Raw genomic sequence first — 12926 nt, 5'->3', positions numbered from 1 at the left:
GCATACAAAATGCTTTAAGAATGTGCCGCTGTCATTAGCAGTTAAACACCAGCTGATGATTTCTTACTACGAGGCCTTGTAGCCTACAGAAGCCTGACTTTGAAGCCCGTGATGTATCAACAGTTTGAGTTGATGTTTTGATTCAAGCAACAGCTGAGAGAATTAAGTTGAAGTATTCAAGTACAAGTGAAGTACACCTGAGCAAAAGTGTGATCAATAAGGGAAATGAAATGAGAGTTGCACAAGGCTCTACAAGTGGCCTGGCAGACTTTTGTGAGATCCTCCTAATCTGCTTGGTTCAGGAAAGGTTGTGCTTCATCGTGAAGAGGCTGTCATCATGGTACAGAAAACAGTACCGTGCTTTTGAAATACATGCTACAAGTGACACCCCTGTTGAAAAACCAGCATATGTTGGTTAGGTATGTTTTGAAACATGGAAGTTGGTTTGAGCTGGTTTATGCTGGTCCTTAGTGGGTCATGAGCTGGTTTAAGCTGGTTATAAGCTGGTCCTGAGCTTGAGCTAGTTTCTAAGGACCAGCTAAGGACCAAATAAGGACCAGCTGCTATGCTTCAAAACATTCCTAACCAGCATATGCTGTTTTTTTCAACAGGGATTACCTTGCTTGGAGTTGCTGATTTACCAGATACCCTTTGGCAGTTTACTCCATTGAGTATGGTTTCTTTGAAACGATTCCTGACTGTGACAGGTTTGTGGTCCAGCAGTCAGAGTGTAGTACTACATACAGGTGCTGGTCATATAATTAGAATATCATCAAAAAGTTGATTTATTTCACTAATTCCATTCAAAAATTGAAACTTGTATATTATATTCATTCATTACACACAGACTGATATATTTCAAATGTTTATTTCTTTTAATTTTGATGATTATAACTGACAACTAAGGAAAATCCCAAATTCAGTATCTCAGAAAATTAGATTACTTAAGACCAATACAAAGAAAGGATTTTTAGAAATCTTGGCCAACTGAAAAGTATGAACATGAAAAGTATGAGCATGTACAGCACTCAATACTTAGTTGGGGCTCCTTTTGCCTGAATTACAGCAGCAATGCGGCATGGCATGGAGTCGATCAGTCTGTGGCACTGCTCAGTTGTTATAAGAGCCCAGGTTGTTCTGATAGTGGCCTTCAGCTCTTCTGCATTGTTGGGTCTGGCATATCGCATCTTCCTCTTCACAATACCCCATAGATTTTCTATGGGGTTAAGGTCAGGCGAGTTTGCTGGCCAATTAAGAACAGGGATACCATGGTCCTTAAACCAGGTACTGGTAGCTTTGGCACTGTGTGCAGGTGCCAAGTCCTGTTGGAAAATGAAATCTGCATCTCCATAAAGTTGGTCAGCAGCAGGAAGCATGAAGTGCTCTAAAACTTCCTGGTATACGGCTGCGTTGACCTTGGACCTCAGAAAACACAGTGGACCAACACCAGCAGATGACATGGCACCCCAAACCATCACTGACTGTGGAAACTTTACACTGGACCTCAAGCAACGTGGATTGTGTGCCTCTCCTCTCTTCCTCCAGACTCTGGGACCCTGATTTCCAAAGGAAATGCAAAATTTACTTTCATCAGAAAACATAACTTTGGACCACTCAGCAGCAGTCCAGTCCTTTTTGTCTTTAGCCCAGGCGAGACGCTTCTGGCGCTGTCTGTTGTTCAAGAGTGGCTTGACACAAGGAATGCGACAGCTGAAACCCATGTCTTGCATACGTCTGTGCGTAGTGGTTCTTGAAGCACTGACTCCAGCTGCAGTCCACTCTTTGTGAATCTCCCCCACATTTTTGAATGGGTTTTGTTTCACAATCCTCTCCAGGGTGTGGTTATCCCTATTGCTTGTACACTTTTTTTCTACCACATCTTTTCCTTCCCTTCGCCTCTCTATTAATGTGCTTGGACACAGAGCTCTGTGAACAGCCAGCCTCTTTTGCAATGACCTTTTCTGTCTTGCCCTCCTAGTGCAAGGTGTCAATGGTCGTCTTTTGGACAACTGTCAAGTCAGCAGTCTTCCCCATGATTGTGTAGCCTACAGAACTAGACTGAGAGACCATTTAAAGGCCTTTGCAGGTGTTTTGAGTTAATTAGCTGATTAGAGTGTGGCACCAGGTGTCTTCAATATTGAACCTTTTCACAATATTCTAATTTTCTGAGTTACTGAATTTGGGATTTTCCTTAGTTGTCAGTTATAATAATCAAAATTAAAAGAAATAAACATTTGAAATATATCAGTCTGTGTGTAATGAATGAATATAATATATAAGTTTCACTTTTTGAATGGAATTAGTGAAATAAATCAACTTTGATGATATTCTAATTATATGACCAGCACCTGTACATTCTGCTCAAGTAATGCCAATGGGTGATTTCCGTTTTTGATAGGTTCAACTTTATGGGCTGCTTTGCATAATCATTGTGTAAAAATGTCTATGGCTCTGCAAAACATTTGCTTTCTTGTGGCCTGTGTGTATTAGGCATGATGTTATGTCATAAACATTGTAAACATCTATGTATTGTTCAGATTTAAATGGTTATGTTACTAAATTGGCTTCATATATCTGGTTGACACTAAAACATGATCTTGTCTTTTACAAATTAGGGAAGATTGGAAATGGCATCATTCAAACTCTGGATTATATGGGGCAGTGACAATTCACAGAGGCTCACTTTCAGTAATGGCATCTCTGAATATACTCTCCAAAAATGAATGTGGCCTCCAAGGGCAGCAATTTCGACTTCAATATATGGATAAAGACTTTAATGAGTTCATGAACTTGACATCAGTCGATGACAAAGACTCAGGCAGGATGATTTTTTGACCTCTAGTTCCAGTTCCTTCAGCCATGGGCCTGATGAGTTGCCCATTCTCATTCTTCTGTCTCCCAGAATGCTCATAATGAGAACTCATCTGTTGAGACTTCGGACCCTTACATTTTGTCTTCTTCACAACTGGATCACTTCTCTGATGATCTGCCAAAGGTGTTTACCTAAAGGGCTGGAGTAGTCAGATAAAGGATTCAGGATGTAATGGTGCCAATATTGTTTTTTGTTTTGTTTTTTTAATTAATTTCTTATACAACAAGCTATTTTTATAGTACTCTGTAGTGCATAAGGGCTCAGAGATGTGCATTGGAGTTATGTAAAATATATGAACATCATCAACACTATACAAATCTTTAATAAAATGTATTATTGTGTCTGTATTCTCAGAATGACACCATAGAGACCAAGCGAGAGTGAATTTTTAAGGGGCTATGCATCTACCTGAATGAAGATCCACAGGATCTGGTGAAGGAGTATTTGGTGAGTATAGAGTTCTCTTTCATTAAAAGCTAAGAACCACTAATAACGAACTTAAGCGAGCAAAAGACGCGACGTGAATGATGCGACATGCGCCTAAAACGATTTGTTTTGTCTTTTTACATATATTTTATTCAGAAATTCATACAACAAAATATTCTGGAGACCATTAAAGTTTTGTGAAAATTATCAAAAACACTGTCGGTGGCTGGCAACTTTATTGAAAAACGTTGGCGGGGAAAGAATTAAGGAAATTTTTAGGTGAAACCTTTTTACGCTTGAAAATATTGAGTACATTTAAAAGCCAAGATATTAATTAAATATACCTTATGAATATACTGCAATATTTGAGAAAGAAAATGAAAGCAAATATGTATGAGTGATGTGAACTTCCCTCGAAACCTTTGTACTCAACGCAACGACTGGTTTAGGTCTACGTGACATCTTCCTTTATTTTTGATAAGAACAATTCTTAATACAGCACATTTTATATCATTTTAACATGTATACAATATTGCCTACATTTAAATTTGTTTAACAAACATTTTAAAAGTAAAAATTAAACATTTTACAGTAATTCAGTTATAATTAACCAGCCTCTATTATCCTGTTTCCACCGTAACAGCGCTGGTTCTTGTGCGAGAGCTGGGCTTGTGATCTGTGGGAAACTGCGAACCTCAGACCGCTGTCCTGCATTTCACTTACAACCGAAAGATGCTGTGACCAACTATATAACCTTCCCATAAACAAACATTATACAGTTCCGAGAACATATATTAAAGGGTTTGTTCACCTAAAAATGATAATTCTGTCATTAATTACTCACTCTCATGTAGTAACCCGTTCATCTTCAGAACACAAATTAAGATATTTTTGATGAAATCCAAGAGCTTACGGGTGTGGAACAACATGAGGGTGAATAATTAATGACAGAATTTTCATTTTTGGGTGAACTAACCCTTTAAAGCTGCAGTCCGTAACTTTTTTTGGTTAAAAATATCCGAAATCAATTTTTGAGCAAGTACATAACCAGCCAGTGTTCAAAACTATCTCCTTACCTTAGCCACAACAGTAAGCTTGTAATAATGTTTTATAATAAATCGATACTGGTGGATTTCTGCGGGAAATTCAAGCATGCAGCAGTTCGTCTTTGCGGCATTACGTCACGCCTGTAAGCATAAAGGAACGAGTCCCAGCTATTAGCTATATCATGTAAGGATGCTGCAGGCAGCGGATCATTTATAGCCTTTTCTCACAGCCGCTGCAATAATCAAACTTATCATTTTGATGGCGGATTGTAATCCAGAAAGATCCAAATGACAATCATCATCAATATTCTAAATGACAGTCATTTGGTCATACTTCCAAGACGTAAAATCTGTGATTCTGAAGTGCAGTATCCACACCAATGTGGTGTTTGACAGCAAACATTAAATTCATCCGCACAGAGTTGTGCCGATGCACAACGCATGTAACGATAATAATTCCGCATATAACTGCAATTGCAAGTTTCAAACAGAGATGGCGACAAAGAGGCAAAAACTACGGACTGCAGCTTTAACATATGAAGTAATTAGATTCAGTGTGTTAAGGAATAAAATCATTTATTTTATGTAAGGCATCAGGCGTTTTCGTAAATGAAATTAAACATACACACTTGTATTTCGCCAAAGAACTGCACCAATTTGGCAGCGCAGAGGGCCGCTCTCTCCTTAAGAAAATGGAAAAAAGCTTGTGCTCAGTAACTCAACCACTGGGCTGTCAGAGAGTGAGGGAGGAGTGCACTGTCAGCGATTGTTTTACTTGTGTCCAGCTTTTTGTTAAAGATAAATAATATTGATTTAAAATAAGTAATAATTATGGCTCTTGAAACTGATCCGTATACGTTCTTCATTCTCAAATATTTTGATTGAAAATTTTATGGATATTTTAAAAATCTAAATTTTTAGTCAAATACTTATGGACATGACATGCAGGGAAAAAAAATAGTAGGCTAAATCTAAATAAATTTCGTTCCCTCGATTTATAAATCATGCGCAATATTTTAGTAAACGTTTTAGTAAATTGTGCGCACAATTGAATTTTTTTTCTTCCATGCCATGTGCGGGGCTCCGTAAATACTAATTTCTTTTTGTGACAATTTTTTTTTATTCTTTTATTTGTTGTTGTGATATTTACAACGCCACTGAATTATTTTATAGAGTGTAACATGTCAGTCTCCAAAAGGTGTTGAGTTGGGTTGAGATCTGGTAACAGAAGGCCATAGCATTGTTTCCAAATGGCTCATGGCTGTATGAATGTGCAATAGAAGTCAAGTAGTTTATTAAAAATGATTTCCAACTCTAGGTTGTTCCTCACCAACAAATTATTACTGTACTTTATTTATTATTCATTCGTTTTGAACTATTCCATTGAGTATACATGTTTCTTATTTCCTATATCTCGACCCTGGCATGATATACAAACTGATATACAAGGTAAGATACAGCGCTATTATGACATATATCCGAGTGAAACAGCCTCTGGAACAAGAACAAATGTAGGGCGGGGCTTGATTTTGTCCATGGGGAATTGATTGGATGGTTGTGGTCTGCTATTGGTGGATCTCATGTGAGTGACAGGTTGCCCCGCCCTCGTCATCAGAGAAGAGAAGAGATGTCACTGCAAGTGGGAGAGGAAGTTATTTTGATTAAAGATTACGAGAGCACATAAATTTAACAAAATAATGATGTGTATGGATAAATCATTCATAATAAATACTGCAGTATTCAATAAAAACAAGATCTGGCAATTTAGATTTCATGGTGACTTTAAAGAACTGTAATTTTGGACACAGTTTTCAGTCCTGCAGTACCAGTGTAGTATTTAGATACAGATTTACTCAACTTTGTTTTGCTTCTCTGTAACTTATATTCTTTGAGTGTGTGTCTGAGAATGATTAAACACAATGTGTGTGTAAACACACATGAAAACTAAACACTCAGGACCAGGAATGAGGAAGCTGCTTTACAGACACGCCTGTTTTACACACGTCACTCAAACACAGAACCAGGAAACAGGAATCACATGACTTTAGAGAAACTGAAACTGAAGTGTAGTTGAGCTGTTGTGTGTTTGTTTCTCTGTATTCATGCAGTAAAATGGCAGAAGCCAGATTTTCTCAGAAAGAGTTCATGTGTTCAGTGTGTCTGGATCTCCTGAAGGATCCAGTGGCCATTCCCTGTGGACACAGTTACTGTAAGATCTGTATTACAGGCTGCTGGGATCAGGAGGATCAGATGAGAGTCTACAGCTGTCCTCAGTGCAGACAGACCTTCAGTCCAAGACCTGCTTTAGCTAAAAACACCATTCTGGTTGAAATGGTGGAGAAACTGAAGAAGATTAAACTTCCTGCTGACTGTTATGCTGGAGCTGGAGATGTGCAGTGTGACGTCTGTACTGGAAGAAAACACAAAGCTGTCTGGTGTGTCTGAACTCTTACTGTCAGAATCACCTTGAACAACATGAGAGTTTCTTTAAAGGAAAGAGACACAATCTGACTGAAGCCACTGGACGACTGCAGGAGATGATCTGCCCGAAACACGACAAGATCCTTGAGGTTTTCTGCCGCACTGATCAGGAGTGTATATGTCTGCTGTGTACGATGGATGAACATAGAAACCACGACACTGTATCAGCTGCAGCACAGAGGACAGAGAAACAGGTATGAACTTAAAGGAGTCTCATTATGATCATTTACATGTTCATCATTCAATGTCTGTTTTAATGGAGACAATGGAGGCGGTAACTGCCTTTGGAGTGACTTTATAACTTTACAGAGTTTTTTCATGCACAAACAGTCACACACTAAAGAAAGATGAACATGGGAAAAAAGCATAATAGACCAGCAGTTCAACCAAAAAATGAACAATAAAAGAAGGTATTTTAGGGAATGTCTCTGTCCGTATATTTAAAGTCGAAAGGGTCCAAAAGTTTCAATCTTCAAAAAGGACATTAGTGTAGCATAAAAGAAATCCATACAACTCAAAGGTGGTTAATCTAAGGCTGCATAAGAAATCCCATACTTCCCTACTATATAGCACCTCAAAAACAGTATGTGACAAAAGAAGTATGTCCTAATTCACAGAACTCATAAAAGTAGGCAAAAATTACCCAGATGACCAACTACTCCCGAGATTCTGAAGTGTGATTCCCATGAGGCCACAGGAGATGATTTGTAAATAGCAGTGAAGCAACACAATTGATGCTGTTTGATCACATGATAATGACAACATGGTGAATGTAGTATGTCTAGATTACATTCATACTATATTGAACATACTTTTTCAGCAGTCACAAAATAATTACGATTTAAAATAGTTACCTACTCAAAAAAGTATACGATTTTGGATGCAGCCTAACTCTCCTGAAGCATTAAGAAAAAGCAAATATGTTGGCATGTTTAGTCATGTGACATGCATAAGCCAGAGAGGTTTGGTGTTATTGACGTGTCACCATATTTGATTTGGGCTCCAGAAATAGAGACATTATTCAGAATATTATACAAGAGAAAATTACACATGTTTGGAAAGACACGAGGATGAGTAAACAATGAAAGAATTTACATTTCTGGGTAAACTATCCCTATAAAACTAGATATTGATGAAATAATGCTGACACTTATGAATGAACCTATAACCTTATCATGTAAGATCTTTAACCCCTCAATCTCAGCACTTCACTGATACTGGATTCATATCATATCATATGTGATGTTTCTCCTGTCATTGGTTTGTCCTTTAGCACCAGCTGAAGGAGATGCAGAAGTTGTTCCAGCAGAGGATCCAGCAGAGAGAGAAAGATCTTCAGCAGCTGAGAGAGGCTGTGGAGTCTCATAAGGTGAGTCTGGAGAAGAAGAGAAGTTTGAGAAGTCTCAGTCAGGACTCACTGAAGCCACTGTGTGATTGTGATGTGTGTCCTAACAGCGCTCTGCACAGACAGCAGTGGAGGACAGTGAGAGGATCTTCACTGAGCTCATCCGCTCCATTGAGAGAAGCCGCTCTGAGGTCACACAGCGGATCAGAGATCAGGAAAAGACTGCAGTGAGTCGAGCTGAAGGACGACTGGAGCGACTGGAGCAGGAGATCAATGATCTGAGGAGGAGAGACGCTGAGCTGGAGCAGCTTTCACACACACAGGATCACATCCATTTCTTGCAGGTAACAGAGATCTAGAAGAACAGAATCATAGTGGACTTGAGCAAGAGACTCACAGAGAAACATTTCATGAGAGCAGAATGAGCCGTTGACTGAAGTGTTGATCTGTGTGTTCGGTTATTATATCATCATCAGTCAGACTCTCATCTGATCATCTTCTTTTGAAAGAGACACACTTACAAATGCAGTTCAGCTCTGGAAATCTCTTAGGAAACATTTTCCAGAAAGATATATTGAGCTTCCTGACATCAACAGCTCAAAACTTTACCAATATTTAAACAATTTTTAGTTTCACTTTCCCCCAGCTAGATTTCCCATCATCTCTTTTACAAACTTTGACTTATATTACAAATTTTGAGTAATAAAAATCAGATAATCTTCAAACCTGCTGAAACCTTTTATAATAATTTTCAGTAACACATTAATGAATTTGACAGTGAAGTCCTCAAACAGGAAGTGAGACTGTATATTAGTGATGCTTCAGCGTATTTAAACATCAAAGCCTGACCTTGGGATCGTGTCCTAAGAGTCCTTGTGAATTTCAGAGCCACTAACTGCTCAAAAGTTATAAATAATGGTCAATCTACTCATTGCTTTTGAACTGCTTTTCCTGATCAAATCTACTCAACCCTGCTATGTGACGCCATTAATGCACTTGATCTGTTACATTTATGTTATTGCTAGATGTTTGATCAAGTGTTTTCCTAGAAAGTTCACATATATTTGTGGTGGGGTGGTGCAATTTTGTGACACAAGCCCAAGTTTTTGTTCACTAGTAATAAAGTCCGACTACACCACCCTAAGGATTAACCCCAGGGAAAATACTCAAACCACTCAAAAATTGAGTAATAAAGCACACAGGTTTGGTTCCCTCATAAATTTAGGCAAGAGACGCAAGTATAAAAAAAAACAAAAAAAAAAACCACACAAATGTTTATTAATACAGGAATAGTATGAACATCACTAATGAAGCAACACCTCATGTAAATGGGTATCAAGGACAGACAGAAGTAAGGAGAAGCAACAATGTAACCTTAGAAGAATCAGATAGTTGGTCACCTGAAATTGTTACAAAAACTTCAACTCCGTAGATGATCACACAATTTGAGTTGCATTAATAGATGATTGATCACATGCAACAAATACAACCACAGAACTTAATTGGTTTTACAGAAATAAAAGAAAATCAAATCAGTTCAACCAAACCAAAACAAACTTCCCCAGAATTAACAGTCAACCCCCCCCCCCAGCTCCTCCTGAATCTACAGACGTAAATGACGATCCCTTCAGTTCTCTCTCCTCTTTTGATGGCGTGAGAGAATCTGTCCGTCAGCTGAGAGACAAACTGGAGGATTTCTGCAAAGAGGAGCTGAAGAAGATCTCTGACAGAGGTAAAGTCCTGGAGATTCATCTGCTCTCAGAAATGATCCTCCATCATCTCATATCATGTAGAAGATCATATTAGAAATGTCTTAGGAATGGATGCAGGGATCATTTTCTCTTGACATGATAATCACACTCTTCATGTCTGTTGATTTCCACAGTCACTTTCACCAACATTGTTCCCAGAACCAGGAAGGACTTCCTACAATGTAAGTCACTGAGAAAACAAGCAGAGAAACTCAATGAGAAGGAAGCAATATCCTTGAAAGGAGGGTGTTGAGGTGTTCTTGGGAGGCGTTTGTTTAAGGCATATACACACTAAAGATTTAGGAGATGAAACTTGTAATTACTTGCAAAAGAAAATGTTCTGCAACATTATAACAACATTCTACACAACACGAACATTTCAAATGCATTTGTCCTGTTGTCAGCAGCACAGTCAGAAATAGAAAGTAGCATCTGTTCACTGTCCAGTGTAGACAGAATCACTGATTATAATGAGTTTTATGTGCTTTTGATGCAACATGTAGCGCCGTTCACATCCAGTATAGACAGAGTGTGACCTGCCAGTTAGTTTCATTTCCATAGCAATGACTATTTACGACTATTTACAGTGTCTCTGTCAGCTTTCTGTAGCACAGCTACTGAACTTCCAGTGAAAAACAGTAATATTGTAAAATATTTCTAAATTTTAAAGAACAAATTTCTATTTGAATATATATTAAAATGTAAAATAAAAATGTGGAATGTGTGGATGTTATTTTATCAAGAATTTTTGTTGAACGGAAAGATTAAAATAGAAATATAAAATAAAAATAGAAATGTGAGTTATTTCAAATGATTTAAAATAGAAATGTTTATTAACATTATAAATGTCTTTACAAGAATTTTATTGCACATTTTGCACATTTACAAAGTGGGACAGTGAGCATAACTACATCATACTAACATCCAAAAACGCAAGACTTTAACAAAGAGATGTGAATCAGGACAGCACTAAACTGAGGATTCACTATATTCTTCAAAAACAGGATATCTTGTAAAACTAATGAATAAATATGATTGTTTTTAATTGGCCTTCAGTGAAAAATATACACCCAAGATTTAGAGTTAAAATCACAGCAGTAAAAAAAAAAATGTTTCAGGAAAGAACAAACTGAAAACTCCTCTGGAAAATTTCAACTATGATTTTATCCTGAACAGGATTTTGTATCAAGTCTCTTTAATCTTTGGGGAAACAGTTAGAAATTTAAAGAAAGCTCAAGATTGCCAAAGTCTACAGCACTGAAAATCACCAACAATACAATAGACATACAATGCTTAAAAACTTTATAAATCAAATTATTATGTTGAATCATTTTAATGGACCCTTGCTGAATTAATGTATCAGTTTCCTTTAAAAAGAATCACACTGACCCCAAACATTTGAATGGTGTAAATATAATAATAGGCCTAATTATAATAAACACAGAATAATAATAAACATTAATATTCAGGGAAGACTGATTAGACCGGCCCAAAAAACACTGATGTAAATGATGATTTTCACAGGATATCTGGTAAACTGTACTGAGACACTGATGATATATTGAACATGAAGAGTTCAGAAACATTAAAAGATCAGATTCATAATTCCTGATTCTGATGTGTTTTATCTCCATCAGTTTCCCATCAGCTCAATCTGGATCTGAACACAGTGAATAATCTCCTCCGTCTGTCTGAGAGGAACAGAGTGATCACTTACGCTGACACAGTCCAGCCGTATCCTGATCATCCAGACAGATTTGATGTGCATTCTCAGGTGTTGTTCTCAGATTCTACCCATAATGCTTTGAGCTCATGATGAATCAGTAACAGTGAGATGTTATAGAGTCTCTCATTTTCTCTTCATTACTCTTACAGTTCTGGAGAGGAGTTTGCATTTACACAGAGGGAACTGGCTGTTCACAAGAGAGAGCATGGCCTGTCTGCTTTCCCAGACTTTGTTGGATGTTGTGTGCTCAGAGCTCTTAAAGCTTCTTTAAGAAAACCTGTTTTATCTGGTGTAGTGACAGTTTGTAATTGCCCCATTATTGATGGCTGCAGATGCTTTTGTTTTTACTAAGCCCTGCTTTTCTCCTGTTTTTAGGGTAGTAAGGTAGTCAGGGAAGCGATTTGTTGTTTATTTGACTTTTTGTTTGATAGGTTATTTAGATTCCTTTTCTCCCAGGTAGCTTACCCCTTTTGTTTGTTATTTTGGCTTTAACCCCCTCCTGAAGCTAAAAGCGTTATCATTACTGTTTACCTTATTCCTAACTGCTGTAAAAGAGACTTTACTTTGTAAATAAAACCTTGAAGAGTTTCTCTGTGTGTGTGTGTGTGTGTGTGTGCTGGGATTGCAGACAGAACCATCTCTCTCTCATTTTTGCCCTGTTTTTCATGGGGATACATTATCTTTCATTTCTAATAATATATATTACTCTCCTGCCACACCTAGACAAAAAGGGGATGTAACAGTTACATTAATACTACAGCTGAACTTCTGTCAGTGAAATAACATGTCAGAATAAATGTATGTAATGAATCCTCATATAGACAGTGAGATCAGTGTGTGTGTATGTGTGTGTGTGTGTGTGTGTGTGTGTGTGTGTGTGTGTGTGTGCGCGTGTGTTTTTGTGACATATCAGGACACAAATTTGTACAATGACATGGGTATGACATAGGTATTACAAGGAGAGGGTGACTTATGAGGACATTACCCCATGTCCCCACTTTTCAAAAGGCTTATAAATCATACAGAATGAGGTTTTTTTTTTTTTTTGAGAAAGTAAAAATGTGCAGTTTCCTGTGATGGGAAGGTTTAGGGGTAGGGGTAGTGTAGGGCAATAGAAAATACGGTTTGTACAGTATAAAAACCATTACGCCTATGTAATGTCCTCACAATTCACAAAAATAAACCTGTGTGTGTGTGTGTGTGTGTGTGTGTGTGAGAGAGTCATGATGAGTGACGGTGTGTATCTGTGCTTCTCTCAATCTCTATTTCTGTTGATGGA

General features: G+C 37.7%; 2 protein-coding genes across 8 annotated transcripts in view; both read left to right on the top strand.

Annotated features, from left to right (window-relative positions):
• Positions 1-12235, top strand: part of LOC127511139 (tripartite motif-containing protein 16-like) — a 35882-nt gene extending 23647 nt beyond the window's left edge. Inside the window, exon 7 of the mRNA XM_051891750.1 lies at positions 11789-12235. The gene's annotated coding sequence lies outside the window, so the exon portion shown is untranslated. The remainder of the gene's footprint in view (positions 1-11788) is intronic.
• The window catches only part of LOC127511117 (tripartite motif-containing protein 16-like), a 60424-nt gene that overhangs the window by 8295 nt on the left and 39203 nt on the right, over positions 1-12926 (top strand). Inside the window, exons 5-7 of one of the 7 annotated variants that reach the window (XM_051891682.1) lie at positions 10056-10103; positions 11559-11695; positions 11797-12235. The exons of 3 other annotated variants lie outside the window; for them this stretch is intronic. In XM_051891682.1, coding sequence (XP_051747642.1) covers positions 10056-10103; positions 11559-11695; positions 11797-11907 — 296 coding nt within the window. In that variant the 3' untranslated portion in view covers positions 11908-12235. Of the gene's footprint in view, positions 1-5830; positions 7020-10055; positions 10104-11558; positions 12236-12926 lie in introns of those variants that run through there. 3 more of the 7 variants (XM_051891679.1, XM_051891683.1, XM_051891684.1) reach the window with 3 other exon arrangements.

The sequence above is a fragment of the Ctenopharyngodon idella genome, chromosome 4 (genome assembly GCF_019924925.1).
Source record: "Ctenopharyngodon idella isolate HZGC_01 chromosome 4, HZGC01, whole genome shotgun sequence".
Taxonomy (NCBI): domain Eukaryota; kingdom Metazoa; phylum Chordata; class Actinopteri; order Cypriniformes; family Xenocyprididae; genus Ctenopharyngodon; species Ctenopharyngodon idella.
This window is presented reverse-complemented; position numbering and strand designations above follow the sequence as displayed.